Source organism: Equus przewalskii, chromosome 20 (assembly GCF_037783145.1).
Source record: "Equus przewalskii isolate Varuska chromosome 20, EquPr2, whole genome shotgun sequence".
Lineage (NCBI taxonomy): Eukaryota > Metazoa > Chordata > Mammalia > Perissodactyla > Equidae > Equus > Equus przewalskii.
In genome coordinates, this window is record NC_091850.1 from 29,091,506 (window position 1) to 29,115,783 (window position 24,278).

Below are 24,278 nucleotides of genomic sequence, written 5' to 3' on the forward strand. Positions count from 1 at the left end.
CTTGATTTCCCTTGGGGCTTTGTTTCTAGAGAGTAGAAACAAGCTACTTCCAGGGAGTAGTGTCCCTTGTGCTTGGGACACTAGAAGAGATTTTAAGCAGGTCCCTGGGGAATGGGTCATGGGAACAGCAGTGTGAGGTAATGAGAGCAGTTTGACTGGAGGTGGAGTACTATAAGTTTGGGAAAGGTCCATAAAACTGAGATAGTTCGAGTCACTTTGAGGTGGCGCTGTCATCCACGTGATTTCCTAAGGTCTCTACCATTCCTGGTTCCGAGTATTTTCCATGAGGTGAGTGTGGTGATTACCTGGGTAGAGAGGGGTTAAGGATCAGCTCACTAACCCATCCTTCCCACTGCTCACGGGCAGGAGGGTGAGGGTACAATGTCCAATGGAGCAGGAACTCAGGGAGGAGGGGCAGAAGAGGAGGAGGAGAGAGGAGACAAAGAGAAGAGAGACAGGTGGAATCCATCTCTTCCCACCTCCCAAGCTCCCAGCCAGCACCAATCCTTCACTGCCTGTGCACCACATGGTCCCTTTTCTTGGAGGAGGCACAGGCTCCCAACAAGGAACCAGCATGATGAGGCCACGGGTGCTGCTTCTCATCTGCTTCCTCCTACCTGGGCTCCTGCCCTCAGAGGCTGCCAAAATACTGACTGTGTCCTTGGTGGGTGAGTGCTTGGCCAAAGAATCCAGAGACAGGAGCGTCCCAGGCATCCATGCCAGGGCTCAGGCAAATAGTCCTAGGTCAGAGGGTCATCCCGTGTCATTCTCCAGGCTGAGTGGGTTTGTTTCCCTGGCTGGAGGATGAAGGGGTGGGTGCTGTTTGTGGAGGCAGAGAACGGCCTGTCCCACCACTGAGGTGGAGAAGACAGTTCTGGAGAAAACAGAAACACTCTTTCCTCCCTCTTCTTACTTGGGACCAGCTCCCTATAGTGCAGAGCTGGGGCCAGAATTTTGAGATGCAGCCCAGTGCAGGAGACCCAGGCCACCTCCTCCAGGCTGCCGGTTGGACATTCAGGGGCTCATCCTAAACTTCTGGGGGGTGCTCAGCAGTTGCCAGTACAGACTGTGGCTCCTATTTGTTAGTTCTTGGAGGCTGTGGGGGAAAGGTGCTCCTGGGAGCAGCAGCACTGATTCTCCAAGGCTGCACGGGAGCGCGGGTGGAGCTTGAAGATATTTCCATGATAATCAGGAGGGTTGAGAGCTCTCATCCAGGGGAAACTGGGAGAACTGACCAGCGCTCAAGAGTGGACCCTGTCATTCTGATCTATCCCATTCCTCCTACCTTTCACCCCTGTTGCTGGAAGTGTTTGAAGGACTCATGGAACTCTTCATTTCACATTTTGTGGCTTTAGTTTTATTTCTTTTACTTTTGCACCAATGAGAATAGAAGATGAAAGGGAAAAATATATCACAATGAGGGTGATAAAAATATATCATGATAGAAATTTCGACGAAAATAATCCATAACCAATCTATAAATGAAAATTTGGGTGAGTTTATTCTGAGCTAAAATCTGAGGACCATGGCCTGGGGTCTTTCTTCCCAAAGGAAGAAAGTGCACCAAAGAAGTGAGGTATACAGAGTGGTTATATACCCCCAAACAGGATGTTTCACATATGATTGAAATGTCCCTCCCACAATAGTCACAAGATTGCCCTGTCAGCACAGCGCTTGATGGACACAGCAGGTAGTGGGTCTGCTATCTCAGAGAGCGCAGCTGGAAGCAAGTCTATTGTCTCGAGCTGGGTGGTCATGGGTGAGCGCAGCAATCAGTTCCTAGCCTAAGGAAAGATGCTTAATCCTTAAGGAAATGCCAAGTTGGGAGGGGGAGGGAAGTTGCACCTTTATCTCAAGGGCCTTTGTTCTTGCCATAGGGAATCTCTAAAGCAGATATACAATGCGTGCTCAACGGCCACGGTCAGGCCCTTTTGGAAAGACAACGTCAGGCCAAATTAGGTTTATACCAAAGGGCTTCCTCATATACTCCAATATATTCTATTGCTTGCCATTTCTATGTGTCAGGATGGAGCTTCCCAAAACTTTATTTCAACCCCTTATATCACTTTTGGGTCATGAGATCTTAGAGCTGGAAGGAACCACAAACCATCCACTTCAGTTCCCACCATAGTTTCCTCAGCAGGAAACTAAGGGTCAGAGAAGGGAGGCACATTTTACAAGGTGACAACAGAGCTCCCTAATGGTGGACACCATGAATTTACTCAGCATTTCCAACCCCAAGACCATCCTCTCCACAGCTCCACTCTCACCACTTTACAGTGGGGCGTTTTTATAATCACTCCTTAAGAAACTCTATAACACCATTGGAAAGCTTTTTTCCCCCTTTCCAATTGTTAGCAGCAGTGAAGCAAAACAGCCTCCTCACCTCTTGAAGGCACACTGCTCTCCTGCCTTGGACTCGGACATGGAGCTGGTGTGGTTGTGAGGTGCTGGAAGCCCCTTCTATGCCCCAGGAGGCACTGGGGCTCACAAGACCCTCCATGATAAGATGCTTGTGAGGTCACCCCTTCTTCCTGGCTCCCAGGTCTAATAAGGATTAAAATGTGGGTATGAGATGTGGGACATTTGTACTTTATACCTCCCCTGGTACTTCAGACTATGCAAGTCTGGGTGTAAAAAACTGAGAAATAGTGACACACCATTTCTCTAGCACTACACCCCTCTAACCCCAACTCCAAATTCTTGACATTTCCCCTTAACTTCTCTCCTGATCTGACTTTCTCTGCTCTAACACCCTTAGATTCAAGCAAAGGCCCCATGTTGAATCAGGATCTAAGAAAAGACATGAGCGTGATGGAACTTGTACCTCCCCTGAAGATCAAGCTTCTCTTTCTTAAGATGCCATGATTGTCAGAGAATGGGTGATGTCTCAGGCTTCATGCATATGGGATTCAGCAGGCCCATTCCACAGGCCCCATGATTATCCTGAACATCCTAATTTGATCTTCTGTAAAATTCAGGATCCAAGTGAGAAAAATTCTGCCAAATATGTTTGAATCTCAAGGATTTGGGCTGTCAGTGGTAGCTCCATGTCTTTCTGCTCCAATGGTTGTTTCCTGGACTCACATTTAAACTCTCATATTTCTGGCGCCTACACTGGCATAAATTTCCAAAGAGAAAGACTCCAGAGACAGCTCTGATTGATTGTCCATTAGGACTCTTCACACGTACAGCATAACATTGTGCCAAAATTTCCTTCCAAGCAGTTATTTGTTTAGGACACGATGTCTCCATTTCGCCATGGCTGAAATGCAGCATGCATCTTAGGATCAGGAATCCCTTAGGCCTAAGCACCAGGAAGCTCATCACATTGACATGGAGACCAGTGTCACACGAGGGGATCTTTGATGGAGGTTTGCCACAGGTCAAGGATGTGGCCCAGAAGCCTCTGGGTGAATGGGCTAGGGCGTACCCTGATGGATATGGAAAGAGTGAATGAAGAAGTTCATCTTTCTCCGCTTATGATCAATTTTCTATTTCCTAACCCCTCCTCTTCTGGACTTAGCAACCTCCGAACCTCTGTTCTCATCATTACAAAAGTGAGTTTGAGCATTTTTCCTAGGTGGAAGCCATCATCTACTAATGGACCGAGTGTCTCAGATTCTTCAAGATCATGGTCATAATGTCACTGTGCTTCTCCAGGAAGGAAATGTATTGATAGCAGGTATCCTTTCTCACTAATTCTTCATTTCTTCTGCTCCAGGCAAAGAACAACAAGGCCTTTTGCATAGAAAGGTTTTTCAAATAGTTTTTAATGTGTATTTACATTATTTGGATTTGGATTGTGTATTTGGATTGAAAGAATGAAAAAGGTGTGTATCTCTGTATGTGTGTGTTTCTGTCATGTGCTGAAACACTTCTGGGCTCTGTTGACCAGCACTCCACACTCTGTAGGCCCCTATTTTCCTCCCTTACTTGGGCTTTTACTCCATCCATGCAATCCTCCACATTTTATTACAGATTATTCTGGAAAGGCTGCTTTGTAACCTGGCTTGGAAATATATTGAACAGAAGTGTTCGGCCATAAATGGGGTTTCTAATAGGAAAGGATTACTTTTCTTTTTCTCCTCTCATGATATCTGAAATTTAAGGAACCTTTCTCAGGGAGTTCCTTCTTTATGTAGCTCAGATCAGAATCTATCATTGAGATGATCTTGTTTTCTTGAAAAATCAGTGATTGCCCATGAGTTTGTGTAAAGTGATTCAAAAGTTCCCGAGTTGTTGTATCCAAAGCAGTTTAGTCAAATGGGCTCATAAATCTTATCAATTCTTCTCTGCTGAGGGACAAGGGAATGGCAGGTCAGAGAACTGAAATGATTAGCTCAAGGTCACAGGCAGGTTAATAACAGTGTTGGGTGGATTTAGGACTTTAAGCTCTGGATTGCTCAATCTGTAGTGTTTCTTTTTTTTTTTTTTGGAGGAAGATTAGCCCTCAGCTAACTACTGCCAGTCCTCCTCTTTTTGCTGAGGAAGCCTGGCTCTGAGCTAACATCCGTGCCCATCTTCCTCTAGTTTATACGTGGGACGCCTACCACAGCATGGCTGCCAAGCAGTGCCATGTCCGCACCCGGGATCCGAACCAGCGAACCCCGGGCCGCCGAGAAGCGGAACGTGCGAACTTAACCGCTGCGCCACCGGGCCGGCCCCAATCTGTAGTGTTTCTAAGGCTTTGATTTTTCAAAAGAAGAATCCCAAATTAAGCTGAATTTTTGGGAAACAAAATTTTGAGAAATTATAAAACTTGAAGGTGACTTCAGGCTTTGTTATTATTCAGATTGTTTTGAAACAATTTTTTTCTGTCAAAATTTCTTTTAAAGATTTTATTTTTTCCTTTTTCTCCCCAAAGCCCCCCCGGTACATAGTTGTATATTCTTCGTTGTGGGTCCTTCTAGTTGTGGCATGTGGGACGCTGCCTCAGCGTGGTTTGATGAGCAGTGCCATGTCCGCGCCCAGGATTCGAACCAACGAAACACTGGGCCTCCTGCAGGGGAGCGCGTGAACTTAACCACTCGGCCACGGGGCCAGCCCCTGTCAAAATTTCTTTTAAATTTTTTATTGTGGTAAAATATATATAACATGAAATTGACCATTTTGACCATTTTGGTGTACAATTTACTGACTTTAGCTCCATTCACATTGCTGTGCAGCCATCACCACCATCCATCTCTAGGACTGTTTTGTCATCACAAACTGGAACTCTGTACCCTGTGAACAACAACAGTCCAGTATCTCTTGCCTCCAGGCCCTGATAAGCACCATTCTACTTTATTTCTAGAATTATTTGACTATTCTGGATACCTCATTAAAGAGGAATTGTACAATATTTATCCCTTAATGCCTGGCTTATTTCACTTTGCATAATGTCTTCAGGCTCATCTAGGTTGTAGCATATATGAGAATTTGATTCCTTTTTATGGTTGAATAACATTCAGTGTATGCATTTACCACATACTGTTAATCCATTCGTCTGTCACTGGACATTTGGGTTGTTTCCGCCTTTTGGATATGGTGAATAATGCTGCTATGAGCACTGTTGTGCAAATATCTGCCTGAGTCCCTACTAAAAACCATTTTAATCACTTTCTGGAATTAGGTTCTGTATTCTTCATTGCACATCATTTTTATACATATCCTTTAGCATCTGCCTTGACAGCAGACCTGATTAAACAGCTGTAGTATGTTAATTTTTGTCATTATTTGAATGTAAAAAATTATAATAAAATTCAATTAAAATATTAAATTACATCAAGTTAGATTAAAATGTTAGAATAAAAATAATTTTGACTGTTCCTATGAATTTTGAAAAGCTACTGAAAGCTACAGACCTTCTACCCCTTTAACAAACATCTGTACACCGAATCTATAAACAATTCAGGGAGTTCATGGAGCCCTTCAGTTTTATCCTCAGGTTCCAGGCTTAAGTGGGTGGAGTTTCCTTCACCATTCTCCCCTCATGGGCATTGTTGCAGCTTTGAAAAGGCATATTCATCCCTCACTTCAGTAGTACAGCCTGGCTAATTGTCCACAAGAAGGAAAACACACGATTGGGTTATTGTTTCTGACCTGATGCTTGTTTCACTGTGTTGAAATATTTGAACCATGCACTAACTACTTGTTTGGACACATTTCTCCATCTTGTTTATTTATTTGCGACATTAACAAATGAATGCCATCAGAGGCAGTGAAGTAGTAAAGATCTCTAATGCTCACAGGTACTACTGCTCCACCATTATATAGAATTACAATTGGGTTCTAGGGAGAGTCTGATAGGACATAGAGAAGCTTGACAGAAAAAGCCTAGACTGCCTTGAACAGACTGTCAGTAGACATGCCGATGGTAAGAACTCTGCCAATGAGGACTCAGACGGAACTGAGGAACATGGTAGAGAAAATCTATCTGGTCTGTATGTCTAAAAGACAATATGTAAATCATCCTAAACAGAATTTTCATAGAAATATAGATATTAAAATATTCTTGCTGCTCATAGTAAAATTTCAGAGGAAAGAGATAAATTGAAGGAAGAACTATTAGGCATAAAGAAACCAGGACTTCATGGTTTGGGAAATTCTCAATCTATCCAGATTGCAAGATTCAAAAATTAGGGGATTCACTGTGAGGAGAGCAATGAATTCTTCTCTCTTCTAGAGAAATGCAGTGGTGTGGTTGGATAAGCTTTTGCTGTTGCCTCTGAAGGATTAAAAGGTCAGAATATTCAGTCTCACTGAGAGCTCTTTGAAGATTAGATTTGTGACTTGTGGATCCCTTCAACCATATTAGCAGATGCCAAAAAAGAGATGAAATTCTGTTGTACAATCTGTGGAGCAGCCTATTATCCTGAGGACTGAATTCCCATGACATATACAGGAGATGCACATGGTACTTCAGAATTTTATACCAGAAGAAATACTGCTGGTTTGGACTGAAAGGGACAGAAGATGACATGAAAGAATGCTGACAGACTCTAAAAATATGAAAGAGGCTGATAACTATTCTACTGCAAATACATGATACTTTTTATAAAGAATGAAGAAGAAATTGAGGGCAAAACAGTGAGTCCAGAGGGTAGAGCTTCAAGCTCATAGGGCTGAGTTTCAAGTCACAGGGGATTATTTCCTGTCCTTAAAACTTAATATTGTTTTCCCAGTTGGATGTCAAAATGTTGTAGGAGAGACAACTCATTTTTTGGTTTCTTTTTGTTCCATTTTGAGTGATAATGTCAGTAACTGGTATTTTGTACCTGTCCCACTATTGTTTGTTGGCAGCAGATAATTTGTTTCCTAATTTCACAGGTTCAGAGATGGAAAGAAATTTTGTCTCTGGATGGATAATTTCCAGACTTTCACCAATACTTGAAAAATTATTTGGATGACATAATTTGGGGATTTTGAGCTGATGATATTTAGGTGAAATTTTGGAGTACAAGTTGATAGTGTAATGGTTTGAGAAGTTTGGGGATGTTGGGATGCAGTGAATGCATTTTCCACGTGCAATGTACATGAGTATTTCAGGTGCACAGAGCAGAGGGTAGTTGAAAGATAATGTCCCCCAAAAGATGTCCATGTCTTAATCCTTGGAACCAGTGAATATGCTACCTTACCTGGCAAAGGGTCTTTGCCGATGTGATTAATGTAAGGATCTTGAGATGGAGAAATTACCTAGATTATCTCAGTGGGCCTGATATGATTACAAGAGGCCTTCTATCAGAAAGAGGAGGACAGAGAGTAAGAGAAGGAAATGTAGTGATGGAAGGAAAAGTCAGAGTGGTGTGATTGCCAGTTGGAAGAAGACCACGAGCCATAAATGCAGGCAGCCAGTAAAATCTGGAAAATGTAAGAAAACAGATTGTCTTCTAGGGCTTCCAAAAGGAATGCAGGGCTACCCACAACTTGCTTATATCTCAGTGAGACTCTTTTTGGACTTCTGGTCTGTAGAAATATAAGATAATAAATTCGTGTTAAGACACAAAGTTTATAGTAATTTTTTAATAGCAGCAGTAAGAAACTACTGCAGTCATCACAGGAGGTGAGGAGCACTGCAGGCAGTGCAAGAGTAGTTTGTCAAAGCCTCTACAGTAAAGGCAACTTTGGGGGACACTCATGGCAGGGCCTATTGTATTGGAAATTGGACAGATTCTAGAACCCTTTGTTATTGGGGACCATATTCAAAGTATGCTGATTTTCAAGTAATAAGCATAAATGGAGTTAAGTAAAACATATAAACAGGAAATATGTTGTCTCCAGAATGCAAAAAGGCCTAAAGATGTCTGGCTTGTTGAAATTTTGTGGTGTCGTCAGTGAATAGTTGTTTCTTGACAGGATCATGGATAGAGGGGCCCTAGACTGACCACACAATTCCCAGGAATATAACTGAGGCACTGGCCTCATCCAGGGGGCAATGGCACATCCCTTTGTGTGAGTCCTTTGTGAATGTTTCCATGTCTTGAATGAGTGTGGCAAACGAGTCTCCTTGGAGGAGGATGATGTCACTGTAATGTCATCCTGTGCTCCTGGAGAGAGTTGGATATGGTTAAGATCTTGCTGAAAAAGATTGTGGTCAATGGTAGGGCTGTTGAAGTCCTTGATGGGTAACCAGTTGAAGGAATATTCTGTCCCTTTCAAGGTGAAGGCAGACTACAGGAGAGAGCCTGTTGAAATAGTCACTGAACAGAACATATTAGCCAAATCTATGGTCTAAAATATTTGCCAGTAAATACTTGGATAGAGTCAGTAATTTCACTAAGATTGGGTCTGGGAGCTTTCATGTTTGGGACCACACATTAATTTCTCCCCAGTCCCTACAGATGGTTAGGTTAAATGTCATGACTGATGAAGGCACTTGCATTAAGAAAGTATGAAAAGTTTTATTCAAATAATAAGGCTTTTTTTTTTAAGAGCAGGACATTTTCCCAAGCAAATCTGAAAAATGGCTTTGCAGAGCAGGGAGGGATGCCTCGCTTGAGTTTTTCCCGTGGGTAGATGGCTGGGATGGGGTGAGCGTTGCCGCTGATTGGTCTGACTTGCATGGTTTGAAACTCCCATTAGCTCCGTGGGAGGGAGCATGGGGAGTTTCTTAACAGTTTGTCCAGGTGAGACACAGAAGAGGGAGTGGAGACAGAGTTTGAGACCTGTCAGCTGTCAAACATCAGGAGCCGACTCAGACTTTGTCCTACACGTGAGTGATGGGGAAGAAGCCAAGTTGGTAAAGAGGTGCAGAGGACTACTATTTTATTAAGCCATTGAGGATGTTTTACTGAATCAAAAAATGATTTGGATGTATCACTTTAAATAAGGAGAATGAATTTTTCTCATCCACAAAGAGCAGGGGCTCTGGAATCAAAGAGACCTGTATTTAAATACAAAGTCTACCACTTCCTACAGGTGTAACTTTGACATTTTATCTTAAACTCAATTAACTTTGTTTTCTCACCTGTAAAGAGAGACCAATAGCTATACCTTCAGTGGAAGCTTTAATGGAAGCTTCCATCACTTTAAACTGAGAAGCATTCCCGAATCTTTGCAAGGTTCCCAATCCATGTTTTTAGTTTATAAGATTGAATGAATGAGAAAGCAACGAACCAAACAAAAACAGTTCAAAAGGCCTACATTCAAATAATTATAAAATTATTTGAACAAACACACGTTGTTATCATCATGCTAATGTTAATCCATATTTTGTGACATATTTATCATTTCTAACCCTTTGGTGTTTTCTTAGGTTTTAAAGAGGAGGAAAAATCATACCAAATTGTCACTTGGTTTCCACCTGAAGATGATTTCAAAGAATTTTTGAAGTTTTGTGAGTTCTTTATGGAAGAAGCTTTGGCTGGCAGGTAATTTCTATTTACTCTTAGAACCAAAGAGGCACTACTTCAGTGATACAAATGAGTGGATGGGTATATGTATGCTTGGACTGAGGTTCTGAGAAAGGGATGGATGGATGGAGTGATGGAGGGAGGGAGGGAGGGATAGACGATGAGTGGATGGTTGGGTAAACAAGTATTTCTCACCAAATCATCTAGTCCAGTCACTGGAGATTCTTTCTTGCTCTGTACTCTCCCTTTTCCACTATAGGCATGAATATACTTCTGTAAAGTGGAGCTTTTTCTTTCTGGTACTTCCTTGCAATACTTCACTTACCATCTTTGTCTATAATCTCCCCAGCATAGAAGCATAGGCACCTCAACCTCTCCCTGTTGATAGGGAGATGAAAGCCACCTTTTCCCTTTTATTTTATCTCCTTCTTTTCACAGATATTCATTAGTGAAGGAAAGACTTAGGAATGTTGATTTTGTAGTACTTGAACTTCTGGCCACACAAAGTCCTTTTAAAAAGTAATCAACCTCGTGCAAAATAAGACATGAAGCTAATTCCTTTTGCTACATCTTGAATGGAGGGGAACACATAACTCCTTAAGCTTGAACATAAAAGTGACAGACAGAAATCAATGTCTTTCTGGGTTAATTACAGTGTCCTCTCCCCTTCTTTTTACCTTAAAAATTCTACTTACTGATCAACGTTCTGCCCAGACATGACTTTTTCCCTAAAGCCTTTTTTCCTCACTCAGATTGGAAGATCCCAGTTGCTCTGTACAGGTCTGATCTGACCTGCTGATCTGACACTTGCTGTTAGTGTATATGATCTGGCATTGTTTGTTAGATATTTTAAGTGTATGCTTTGTCTCTCCTCCCCTAAATTAATATTTTTTGAAAACAGGTCTGGGTAACAGTGCATTCTTGAAATTTTTTTTCTATTTATTAGTAAATTTTATTTTAATTTATTTTTTTATTGCCACCTGACCTAGCAACTGTTGCCAATCTTTTTTTTTTTTCTTCTTCTCCCTAAAGCCCCACGTTACATAGCTGTATATTCTAGTTGTGAGTGCCTCTGGTTGTACCATGTGGGATGCCACCTCAGCTTGGCCTGATGAGTGGTGCCATGTCTGCGCCCCAGATCTGAAGCAGCAAAACCCCGGGCTGCCAAAGTGGAGCACACAATCTTAACCACTCGGCCATGGGGCCGGCCCCTATTAGCTAAATTTTAAATGTGACTAAAAAACTATATTCTGGGAATTTTACAGCAACGCTGCCATTATCTAAAATATTTGGCAACTACTCCTTTGTTAGGTGAAATCTTTAAAAATACCAAGCAGTCACTTCTACTGTGTGAGTTGAAGTTGATCCTGAAGATCAGGTAGAGATGTGCATATTGTGAACGAGTTCTCAGATTGTGAGACTTCTCTGTCTGGGATGTGATGTTGCAGTGGTCTACAATTAAAGGTTTTTTCAGAGTTTTGACTCTCTTGGTCCTCCAAGCACCTGGCAGGCCCCTGATGTCTTGAGCTGTTGCACGTCTTACCTCTGGTGCCTTAAAGAACAGATGAGCATCCTCATCTATTTCCCCATATGTTGTACAAACAGGAAACAGGATCATTTTCTATATAGGCAGTGATGGGAAGGGATTAGAAGAAGTTGGTCCCTGGAATAATTCCATAGGCTGAAGCTTAATTACATGTCAGTAAGATTTGCCATTATCTTCTCTGGATACCACCGCATTTATTGAAGTGGAAAGGTTAATAATGTATTTCAAAACCAGGCTATTTTTTTTTCATTGCTTAACCCATGGGCATAGAGATGTGGAATTCCTATTTTTAGCTGAGATTTTGAGTTCTAATACAATCTAAGGATCCCTTGTGTGAAGTGATCTTTTATATGCCAAATACACAGAGATGTTTTATAAAGTCTGTATGTCAATATTCTTGGAACTGTGTGTCAAGAAACTTCCCCAGTTTGGCTGAGTACACAAGAAAATTACTTATAAAAAACCAGTATGTAAATGAAAGTTAAGGAGAACATCACAGGATTTATCAAGTAGGAAGAGATTTGTGAAGTCAGCTATGGTCATAGAAGGCTCTCAGGGCAGAAGGTCCAACAGTGGCAGTCTGATTTCAGTTAAGGTAATTCAACTGTGCCCATGGATTTCAAGAACCGAGAGTTCAAAGATAAAGTTTCTAATGAACTGGCTTAGGGAGTGCTTGGGATTTGCTTCATAGAGGAGATGAGGAAGGGAGGAAGGAAACATTCACAGGAACAGAACATCTGCCAGCCTGATGGAGAAGAAGGTATTAACAGACAATGGTGGAATAGGATGCTGCTAATAGATGTGGTCTTGCTTACCTGGGAAATTTCTTTGTAGCCCAAGATTCTTTTATATATTGTGAAATTAATGCTTTCAAAGAATACTTATCTTTGATTTTCTTTCTCTCAGAGACAAATTTGAAAACTTTTTAAAATTCATGGAACTACTGGGACTTCAGTGCAGTCATTTGCTAAAGAGAAATGATATCATGGACTCCTTAAAGAATGAGAACTTTGACTTGTTATTTGTTGAAGGATTTGACTTGTGTTCTCTCCTGGTTGCTGAGAAGCTTGGGAAACCGTTTGTCTCCATTATTTCCACCTCGTTTGGCTTTATTGATTTTGGACTACCAAGCCCCCTCTCTTATGTGCCAGTATTTGATTCCTTGCTAAGCGACCGCATGGACTTCTGGGACAGAGTGAGGAACTTCCTGAAATTTTTTGATTTCTCCATGAAGCAATGGCAAATTCACTCTACATTTGACAACACCATCAAGGAGCATTTCCCCGAAGGCTCTAGGCCAGTTTTGTCTCATCTCCTAAAGAAAGCAGAGCTGTCGTTAGTTAACTCTGACTTTGCCTTTGATTTTGCTCGGCCTCTGCTCCCCAACACTGTGTATGTTGGAGGCTTAATGGCCAAACCTGTTAAAGCAGTACCACCAGTAAGTAAAACCTTAGTTCTCAATATGGGCTTCGTGCAGAGGTCGTCTGTGCAGAGCTGTTGGCTGCCTCTGGTAGTGAGATCCTGGGAGTGGGGTAGGATGAGGCAAGTGAAGCACCTAGGGCACACTTTTTAAGGAAGTACTCACTTTCAGGGACATGAAAGTAGAGTGATAGACTTGCACAACCCTGCGATTGAGGATTTCCTTAAATGGAACACCCAGGGTCCTCTCTTGCCTCAGCCTAGTCCTGGCCCTAGTGGAAATAAGCTTTTTAATAAGTTGATATTTTCATTTGAATTTTGTATGATCATATGTACAGTAAATATGCAGTAAGCATCCGTCACATGCAAGAATTGTTAAGGAGATGAGTATTCACAATCAAACACACAACACTGTGAGACAGGGTGTAACCAAGGTGAGACTGCATGGGACTGACTGCTGACATCATCTCCAGGATCCTCAGCCTGTAGAGCCTTGGTTCCTACCCCTACCTATACCTCCAGATTTGGTCAATCTGGGTCAGTATTGAGCATTGTCAGTTGTAAAAGCTGCCCAGTTAGTTTTGAATGCATAGACTCAGAACCACAGCTAGAAGTTTTCAAAAAGGAGGGAGCTGAGATTAGTTGGCTGCCTGTTGCCTATCAGCAATGGGTTGCCATTTCACAGAATTTATCTTATATATATTGCCACCTAGAGGGAAGTATGATGATCTCCATTTTTATAAATGAGAGACAGAGGCTCAGGTGGTGTGAGTGAATTTCCCACAATCATTCATTTCGGAGCGAAGAAGAACCCTGATTTGGCCTGGGCCTTCCAGGCACCAATGTGTCTACCCTTCCTCTATTGACCTTGCGTTGTGAGCAGGAAAAGTTGGGGAATGATCCATGGACTAGATGGACTCTGATTTGGTGGCAGGACTTGTAGGAATGAGCAGGAGGAAAGGCATTACAAGTGAAGAGAACAGGGAGCACCAAATGTGGAGTTAGAAGTGAGATGACGCTGGGTTCCCTTGGTGACTTGCTAGACCAGATAGTGGAAGAGTCACTCACAAATATAACCAGGCCAGTTTTCAGGAGGTATGATGTAGGAGGGTAAGTCAGGCCTTGCCCAAAGGCCGGGGGAGGGAATTGTTAAGCAGGAGCATAATGGGAGTAAACGTTGCACTGGGTATGAGATAATAGACACTTTCTTCAAAAAATTTTCTTCTCTGTATTTTCCAATCTCTAATAATGGTCTTATGTTGTTTTTGTAATTATAAAAGGCTGTTTTAAAGTGGTCCTTTGGACAGGTAAACAGGCAGAGTTATGCTTGATGAAATCAACATAATAGAATGAGGGTCTAGGAGTTGAGAAGGAGCCACAGAAGTACAGAGAGAATCAGGATCATAAGAAATTGTGGAATTCAGAATTGACAAAACTGTGTTAAAGGCAAGATTGCACCATTAGGTCACAACTCTCCCTAAAAACTGTCTGGAGGACTTTTAAAAATAAAGTGCCCAGGTCTGGAGTTGGGATTGGACCTTGCCCTTTTTAAGAGTCTTCCCATGTGTATGTAATTTGCATTCACGTAGGTGAACTACTGAGGTAGGAGATGAATTACAAAGATCAGTGACTGAGAATATCATGGAATATCAGAGCAAAGCATGCGACATGGCGCGTTTGGTGTGGGGGGCCACGTGCCTCCCCCATTCTGTGTCTACTTCTTCTTATGCCAGAGGCCTTCTCCAAACTTCTCCTCTCCAGCCTCCAGAAGTCCTACCATCCACTGATGGACCCTGATCCCCACTGGACTTCTTCCTTACACTACCACCTCTGTTCTGGCTTTGGAAACTCCCAAGTGCCCATGCCTCCATGCTCCCAAAATGAGTAAAGAGTCTGGAATGCCTCTGATACTATGTCAGGGCTTCAAAGAGGAAAGATGTTCCCACCAACACAATGGGAATAAGCACAATGCAGAGGATGCTGAGTTGTCTCTTGGGCTCAGATAATAGTTTCAGGACAGTGAATTCTAGGTGTGACAGGAAGCTGTGTTCAGTAAATTGCTGACTTTCATTTCATGGATGTCCTGGCTTTTGTGAAATCTTTGTTCACCACCTTTCCTTTCTTACCTCTTTCTAGGAATTTGAGAATTTCATTGCCAAGTTTGGAGACTCTGGTTTCATCCTTGTGGCCCTGGGCTCTGTGGTGAACATCTTTCAGTCCCAGTATGTTTTCAAGGAGATGAACAGGGCCTTTGCTCATCTACCTCAAGGGGTGATATGGAAGTGTAATCCTTCTCATTGGCCTGAAGACATCAAATTGGCAGAAAATGTGAAAATTGTGGACTGGCTTCCTCAGAGTGACCTCCTGGGTAAGGACTACCCAGATCTGCATCTCTCATCTTATTTACATGTCTTTATTGCTCATCAGTGCTCTAACCTCTGGTTGGACAATCCCATCAGCATGAGAAGGAGCCGCTGGTAGTTAAAAGCAAGCCTTCAGAAAACAGGAATGGAACAGCCAGCTGGAATTCTTGGGGACTCAGGCTATGCTACCAATGAGATCAGATGTCAAAAGAAGCATCTCCCTTTCATTCTTTTTTATCCCATGCTAGATGTCAGCAGCCATCAAAGTCATATTGACATGGGGCTGCCCCATGGCTGAGTGGTTAAAGTTCCACATGCTCTGCTTTGGCAGCCTGAGGTTCACGGGTTCGGATCCCAGGTGTGGACCTACTCCACTCATCAGCCATGCCATGGAGGCATCTCATATACAAAGTAAAGGAAAATTGGCACAGATGATGGCTCAGGGCTAATCTTCCTCAAGCAAAAAAAGAGGAGGATTGGCAACAGATGTTATCACAGGCAAATCTTAATCACAGAAAAGAAAAGAACATTTTTAAAAAAGTCACATTGACATGCTGCATTTGTCTTGAATAAGGTCACCCAAGCACAATCCAAAACAACCTGTGAATCCTGAGAACACATACCAGGGGCAGGATGTCACTGTATTTAGTGTCTTCATGAGCACCTGCTCACCCACATGCTCTTACACACACACGAACACACACCACACAGACACACAGATACAACTTCCTTAGCTGCTAAGCTGTGAACGATTCATACCTTCACAAAACTGAAGCCCACAATGTCTTTAGGATGTGCCAAAATACCCAAGTGCCAAATTGAGCTACCTCATAGCCACTTCTTTGTTCCATTGAGTCTCTGGTACCAGAGAGTCCCCTCACTCCCCTTCAGATTTGCTCTGTGCCCATAGATGCTTCTGAGAGACTCCTCACTGCCATAGACATGAGCTGGATGAGAGAGCCTTAACCAAGATTACGATTCAAAATCATCTGGGAAATTTAAGAAACACATTCCTGGCTCTACTTCTGCAAATGTATTTCTCTAAGTGTGGAGTGGGGCACATGATTCTCATTTCAAAGGAAACAAGGAGATCTGATGCAGCACAGGCTGAGATGAGCTCTTTATTGTCAACAAACATTTTAGTTAGCTCTGGTTAAAGGTGGGATGGAAACACTGGAACTGAAAATACTGAAGTGTAGGTTACAGTCTCTGCTTTCAATGGTGTTCTCGTAAATTTGAGGAGACACACATACAGTGTACTTTTATGAGCGCCACATGAGTTGTGATGTCAATGAATGTGTCAGGAATTCAGAGAAGAGGGAAGTTAGTTGGCGGATGAGAAAAGATTGCTCAAAACAGAGGGAGACAGAGACAGAGAAAGAGACACATGGAGACACAAAGGAAAAAGAAAAGAGAAAAGCAAAAAAAGGCACTGGGATGATAGAGACAAGGATGGAAGGATGGACGGGTGGAAGGATGGATGGATGGAGATACATGCCTTGCCTAGCACTATTCTCTACAGAATTCACTGGCTTCTCAGTCTTAGTTGGGTTCTGTCTTTGTCAAGGAGTCTCTGTACAAAGGCAAGACTTGGAATCCTGTATGTTGGAACAAGCACCTTGAATGTGTCCCAAGCAACATTATCTTTACAATGCTTCGAACACAATTTGAGAGTCCATTGTTGTTTTCTTCTGCCCTTTCTTCTTTACCAGGTATTCTATAACTATTCATCCTGAAATGTTCTACTTTCTTCATTATTTGCAACAGCTCACCCTCGCATCCGTCTCTTTGTCACCCATGGTGGGATAAATAGCATCATGGAAGCCATCCAACATGGTGTGCCCATGGTGGGGATTCCCTTCTTTGGTGACCAGCCTGAAAATCTGTTCCGGGTAGAAGCCAAAAACTTTGGTGTCTCTATCCAGGTAAAGCAGATCAAGGCTGAGACACTGGCTCTGAAGATGAAGCAAGTCATAGAAGACAAGAGGTATGTGGCTCTCTGGGCTTGTGATCATGTAGGCTGAATGAAGACATCAAACTTGAAGGGCACCACGTGGGTCTTTTTTGCAATAAAACCTGCAACTTCCAAGATATGGAATAATATGTGTGTGATGCTAACAGCTGACCTCTTTCCTCTATGAACAAGACTAGGCAATTTAGGTCAGATGTTGAGAATAATTTTCTGGTTTATGGATTGTGATGAAACCAAACTACTTACACAGTTTCTCTTTGAGAGGTCTTATATTTTGGGGTGTTTTTAGTAGAATTCCAACTGAGTAGGAGGTGGCCTTCCTGTACCAAATGTGCCACACTCTTCCCTACCTCAGGACCTTTGTGTGTCCTGCTGCCTAGGACACATCTCCCCTTCTCTTCACAGGGCTGGCTCCTTCATCACATTTGGATCTCATAACCCATATCGCCTCCTTAGAGAGGCCATCTTTGTTTTTCATTCCTAACTAGACTCCTCTCCTGCCCACACCAGTTGTCATTCATTGTTTCCTTCTTAACACTTCCCAGGATCTGAGTACTCCATTTCTTTAGGTTTTAATTTATTGTCTGTCTCCCACACTAGAAAGTAGAGAGTAAGCCCTCCCAGGACAGTACCATGTGTCTCTTGTTTTCCGCAATATTCCCAGGGCCTAGCACAGAGCCTGCCACAAAGTGAGTCTGAAGGAATTTCTGTTAAGTGAGTCAGTAAAGGGGCTCATTGATCTCTTATTTGACTTCCCATCCAGCACAATCTTCTCCTGTGAAGAGAAAAATATGTATTTTTTTCTTATAACTAAGAAGGACTGAATAACTTCAAGGGCAGAAACCTGAATCAGACCTCAAGACCTAACATTCTACCTTGCATGTAGGAGCCCCACAAGTAGTTCTTCTTAGATGATGGAAAAACAACCACATAACTTGTGATTCTAAGTCCTACAAAAGGTATTAAAATTCAGAGTCAGAAAACTCAGAAATTTTATGTATATTTGGTATCTCATGTGTTACAAATGTTTACTTTCTCAAGAATGGATTTGTAACTTTCATTGGAGTTTCAAAGACCTTGACCCAAAATGGCCATGAACCACATGCCCTCGTGAAAGAGTCATTTGGCCTGGGATGGTTCCCAGACATCGTGGATCAGGGTGGGCTTCATGATTTGTGGGGCCCGATGCAACATGGAAATGTAGAGCCCTTTGTAATAAAGTTTAAATATTTCAAGATGTTGACAACTGAGAATTAAATGAAGCGCAGCAGCCATCTAAGTGTGGGGCCCTGTGCACACACGCAGGCTGTAGCCCGTGGAGCCAGTGCTGGTCAATGCGATGCTTTGAAGGGGAGAATAGTGCAGGTATCCTCATGGGCGACAGTCTCCAGAGTCATATCTGTCACTAGCCCAGACACCAGCAGAAAGTAGGTGTGCACGCTGTCTCTTCCTCTCTCTCTTCATATATAAATTACATCATGTATCATTTTCTGGAGTATATCATAAGCCTCCTTGAAGTAGAGACTAGTCCTTATAGACCCTGTCACTCTTTTATAAGTTAGCACTTTCTGCATTAAGCATGGATTGTAGCATGTTGATACCAGTTGGAACTTTTCAAGGGGACACATCCAGCCAGTGGCAAGCCCAGGCCAACGACTCTTCCTTGAAGTGGAGCCTTTGTGCATATGGTAGGAAGTGCCTGTGTGTGATACAAGGTCTCTAAGGTCTCTGAGACCACAAGAGTAATGCCCCGCCTCTGTCTCGGCCAACAGGTACAAATCTGCAGCCGTGGCCGCCAGCATCATCAGGCGCTCCCACCCCCTGACTCCTGCCCAGCGGCTGGTGGGCTGGACCAACCACATCCTGCAGACAGGGGGTGCAGCGCACCTCAAGCCCCACGCCTTCCAACAGCCATGGTATGAACAGTACCTGCTCGATGTCTTCTTGTTCCTGCTGGTGCTCACCGTGGGCACCATGTGGCTCTGTGGGAAGCTGCTGGGCATGGTGGCCAGGTGGCTGTGTGGGGCCAGGAAGCTGAAGAAGGCCTGATGTCAAGTGTAGCCTGGGGTGGCAGTATTTGGGGGGGTCACCGTTTCTTGGGAACCTCCCACCCTTTCTTGGGTTCTGGCAAGCCCTGTTCTCCACATGGTATCCACTTGCTAATTGTGCCTCAAATTCCTGCTCGCTGTTTTCTTCCTGTGATCAGATTTCTTTACTCAGCACTTGTGGCCTTCTTTATTAGTGAGTCAGCCAAGGCTAGTCTATGATTCTGTCCCTGGGGCATTTGGACCCAGTGGCCCTCAGACTTTAAGCCTCGAAGCCCTTCCTTATCATGCCCCTCTTCCAGGCACTGAGCCTGAACCACTCTAGACTCTATGGCCAGTATCTTCTGAGCCTCTTTCCCTCTCACCTGCCCTACCACTTGTCATGGAATAACAGCTAAGATGGGTGCTTTCCTAATTCTTTTATTATCTGTTGGCTTCTCCTCCAAACTCTCATCAAAGCTAGAAAGTCTGTCCTGCGCATGTGCCTTCAGGAGGGAACCACTCTTGCAGGACCCTGTCTGGCTCCTGCCTTGGTTCCTGCAGAGAGCTCCTTCCTTGCTGATCAGGTGTGGAGCCTGCAGGGTGGTCAGGGGCTCAAGTGGCCTTGGTCTCTGTGTTTCATAGCATTGAGCTGTCTTTCAACTTTCATATTAAAAAAATAAATTCATGAGAAAGAAGGCTATTTATTTTTAAACTGTTTTTTTGTGCCTCTTGACAGTTGAGCCTTTCTATACGTGACATACTCTTGGGAATTGCATCTACTTGATAGTAATAGAAACCAGAAAAAAAAGTAGCAGCCACAGCTGAGGGTGTTCTTCTCTTTCCTCCTTGTTTTTCTCATGTAAAAGAGATCTGCAGGTAGGCAGGCAGTGCAGGGCTGGTGTGGTGGCTCCAGAATGTACTCAATGCAGATTTCTTGTCTGGTTGATCTGCCTTCTTCAGCAGGTGGCTTTCATCCTCAAGGTTGCCCTGGATTTTCAAGAATGTCTTTTTGTATCCAGCCAGCACCTGGAAATTTGGGCAAAGTGAATAAAGCAGGTTTCTGCCAGCTGAGTTGCCCTTTTTATTCACCCAGACTCTCCAGCTACCCCAACACTTCTACTTAAATCCCGTTGACCAGACCTGAGTCACATAGGCACCCTTAGCTGTACAAAAAGTCTAAGAAATGTCCCCTCTCCTGGCTCCTGGGTTGGGGTTGGTAGAAAGAAAAACAAAGGACAATGGATAATGGGAGGAAACCTGAGCCTTGGCCACTTGTGGAGGGCAGGCAGGGAGGGGCTGGATGGGATGTTTTGTTCCACCTTTGACCCTGAGACTCAGTGACTTCAGGGACAGTCTTACACCCACTATTTCCACCTGTAGGTGGAAAGCAGACCTTTCAGAGTGGTGAATGTGCAAAATAGGAACAGTAGTCTTTTATCTTGTGAAGTGTGTTCTGCTTTCCTAGTTCCTTCCTTTTGTTTCTGCCATTATGGGGTGGATGTGTCTAATCAGCCCAACCCAAGGAAACAGGCACCAGCTGGGGCAACCACACATGGAGAGGGAGCTATGGTGCTAATTAAGATGAGAGCAACAAAACCTGCTGCCTCCTCCAACCAAGGCACAGGGCCTGAGGTGTGGAGATGGGTTGGTTGAGTACCAACTTGTCCCTCTTGTGGCCACCTTTTTGCAATGAATAACCTGCCCTACTACATGGTGGTCCTGGTTGTTGGAAACTCCCCCTCAGGCTGATTCCCTGCCCACACATGTAGAGGGCAGTTTGATCAGCTAGGGAATTCTCTTGGGATATTTTCTTTTAGCCACATTTTTTGCCCCTAAGACCTAGGGAGGCTCCTTTGTCCATGCCAGCCTTTAAGTTAGTTAATTGTTTATTTTTTATAAGTATTCAAATGAAATATTTAGAACTTTTAAAACCCATCTGTCAGAGTGGATTTCCTACAAATTTCTTCAAATTTAACCTTAAGATAACAGTAATTAATAGTCAGATAACACTTGCACTAGGGATTAAGTCCCCTGTGTTTTTATTTTCCCTCATTAAACCTCCAAGGTGAATTTTGAGAGATCTTCTTGTGTTAGTACAAATGCAAATAAGAGAAGCTTCCACAAACAAGGTCTGTAGACGCCTTCTGGTGACAGGCCCCCTCTCTTGTCTGAGGTGAGACCTTTGAGAGGGATGGCAGCCAGTGACCACTCTTCCTTTCTCATTGTGGTAGCAAGGTGAGCTTTGTCTTCTGGAGAGATTTTACAAATGAGCAAGCCTACAAATATCACAGAAAAGAGTGCCAGAGGTAAAGACCAAATAATAGTTTAGTTCCTTCACTCCTTCCCTTTGTCACAATTTCTCTCCTGGGATTTTATTGAACTAGACTATTTTGTTCCATATTCCTTTAGTGGCCATTTATGAACTTCATGTTGTCTCAGATGAAAGATTTTGTCATTGGGAAACCAACTGGCCACCAGTAATGCAAAGCCTCAATAGAGGGGCTGAAGTCAGTGGCCTTCAGCCTGGGCTCTCTGCCTTAATGTGTGCGTGAAGACCTTTCCAGGGCTGCATGGCACAGAGCATCTGGAGGTGATAAGTTTCCACCTGTGTGTACTCTAGTTTCCTAACACTGGTCTGCCTAACAATGTGAAGTTTGGTTGGTAGAGTCTCTTTCCTGCCACACTTTTCACAATTTCCTGAAACTTATTTTGCAAAAGAAATACACAGCTTTCATGCCTCCCTATTCTCACTGTGGTGCATTGCCCCAGGGTGGAAAAATGGGGGTACCAAATGAATAGTTTAAAATGTAATGATTGAGCAAGAACAGTTTGTCATTAAAATGCTTTGCAATTCTTTGTTTTAAATAAAAACCAAGAATAAACTGTGATTTTTCAGTTGTTGGACCATTAAAAGTAACTTTTGGTGATGGATATCTATCAGATTTTTTGCATAGCTTTCCGAAGGTGTTCAAATAGTTGAGGCGCATCTTTTTCAAGATGGTCATAACAAGATCTTGTCAAGGTGGTGGTGTGAGCAGATGTTGAACTCGTCTCCTCCCACGAACACAACCAGGTTACAACTATTTTTGGAAAAATTACCCTGGATAGGAAACTGAAAACTGGATAAAAAGAACCCCCACAACAAGGGGCAGTCCTGACTAAGGCAGAAGAGGCAGAAATTCCTGCTGGAGAGAAAAAAACCACCTTTAGGAGAAGCGGAGCTTCTCAGCTGGCCAGGTGGGAGCCACCCTAAGGTACGAGCCCTCCCGGGAGGATCAAGGTCCGGAGCGGGCATATACTGATATATGCATCCTTCAGACTCAGCCCAACTGAGACAGGAGTCTTACTGACTGGCTTTGCTGGCTATTAACTGCAGCGAGGACACTCCCAGAAAAGCTACTGGTGGAAAGCTGAAAAGATCCGGGTCTTAAAGGGCCCGCGCACAGACTCACTGATTGCAGCAAACAAAAATCACCAGAGAGAAGGCTGACGGTCCTTTGGTGAAAAGAGACTCACCTAGTGGGCTTTGGGAGCAACTTGGTGAGAGGAGGTACCTCTCCGGGATTGAGACATTGGTGGGGGCCATTGTTTTGACCTGGTCCAGGCGTGCTGACACAGACACAGGTAGGCACCATTGAGGTTCTTCTCTTGGCCTCTTAGCCCAGGGATCTGCTACACCCACTAGAGCACAGATTTAATCCAGTTCAACCAGGACAGGCAGGCTGCCCTAGGGACTGGCCCCATCCAACAGCAAGCCCTCAGGCTACTTTTTGGCTTGCACTGACTGGGTGCCTTGATCCTCTACAGGCAGGTGAATGTCTCCGCCTCTGTGGGGCAGGGCCTGTCTGAGGACCAGCTGAACTGTGGGGGGCATTGGTGGAGAGGTGGGGGCCTCTGCAGTGCAGTGTTGGGGTATGCTTCAGGGGGTTGGGAGTGTGCACGGACCAGGATTGTGGGATACAGCAAAAGCGATTCTAAGAGGGAAGTTTATAGCAATTCAGGCCTACCTCAATAAAAAAGAAAAATCCCAAATAAACAATCTAACAGCACATCTAAGGGTACTGGAAAAAGAACAAACAAAGCCCCAAATCAGCAGAAGAAAGGAAATAATAAAAATCAAAGCAGAAATAAACAAAATAGAGACTGAAAAAGAATAGAAAAGATTAATGAAACCAAGAGCTGGTTCTTTGAAAAGATAAAGAAAATGGACAAACCCTTAGCTAGACTCACCACAAAAAAAGGAGAGAAGGCTCAAATAAATAAAATCAGAAATGGAAGAGGAGAGAGTACAACGGACACTGCAGAAATACAAAAGATAATAAGAGAATACTATGAAAAGCTATACGCCAACAAAGTGGATAATCTAGCAGAAATGGATAAATTCTTAGAAACATACAACCTTCCAACACTGGTCCAAGAAGAAGTAGAGAATTTGAATATACCAATCACCAGCAAGGAGATCAAAACAGGAGTCAAAAACCTCCCCAAAAAGAAAAGTCCAGGACCAGATCGCTTCCCTGGTGAATTCTACAAAACATTCAAATAAGACTTAATACCTATCCTTCTCAAACTCTTCCAAAAAATTGAAAAGGAGGGGAGAATTCCTAACTCATCCTATGAAGCCAACATTATCCTGATACCAAAACCAGACAAAGACAACACAGAAAAAGAAAATTACAGGCCAATATCACTGATGAACATCGATGCAAAAATCCTCAACAAAATACTAGCAAATCAAATACAGCAATATATAAAAAGATCATACATCATGATCAAGTGGGTTTCATTCCAGGGATGCAGGGACGGTTCAACATCCACAAATCTATCAGTGTGATACACCACATTAACAAAATGAAGAATAAAAATAACATGATCATCTCAAGAGATGCAGAGAAAGTATTTCACAAGATACAGCATCCATTTATGATAAAAACTCTAAATAAAATTGGTATAGAAGGAAAATACCTCAACATAATAAAGGACATATATGACAAACCCACAGCAAATATCATTCTCAGTGGAGAAAAACTGAAAGCTATCCCCCTAAGAACAGGAACCAGACAAGAATGCCCACTGTCACCACTCTTATTTAACATAGTATTGGAAATCCTATCCAGA

At 43.2% G+C, this 24,278-nt stretch overlaps 1 protein-coding gene across 2 annotated transcripts; it reads left to right on the top strand.

Annotated features, from left to right (window-relative positions):
- Positions 1–358: 358 nt before the first annotated feature.
- On the top strand, positions 359–22,048 carry LOC103545456 (UDP-glucuronosyltransferase 3A1-like). 2 transcript variants are annotated; one of them, XM_008512110.2, is made up of 7 exons: positions 359–668; positions 3,584–3,685; positions 9,737–9,851; positions 12,286–12,817; positions 14,935–15,166; positions 16,929–17,148; positions 18,906–22,048. In XM_008512110.2, exons 1-7 carry the CDS (start codon positions 389–391, stop codon positions 19,180–19,182), a joined length of 1,758 nt encoding a protein of 585 aa, XP_008510332.2. In that variant the 5' UTR covers positions 359–388; the 3' UTR covers positions 19,183–22,048. The 2 variants fall into 2 exon arrangements, with proteins under 2 accessions (XP_008510332.2, XP_070443104.1); XM_070587003.1 differs by having other exon boundaries at positions 421–664.
- Positions 22,049–24,278: the final 2,230 nt, after the last annotated feature.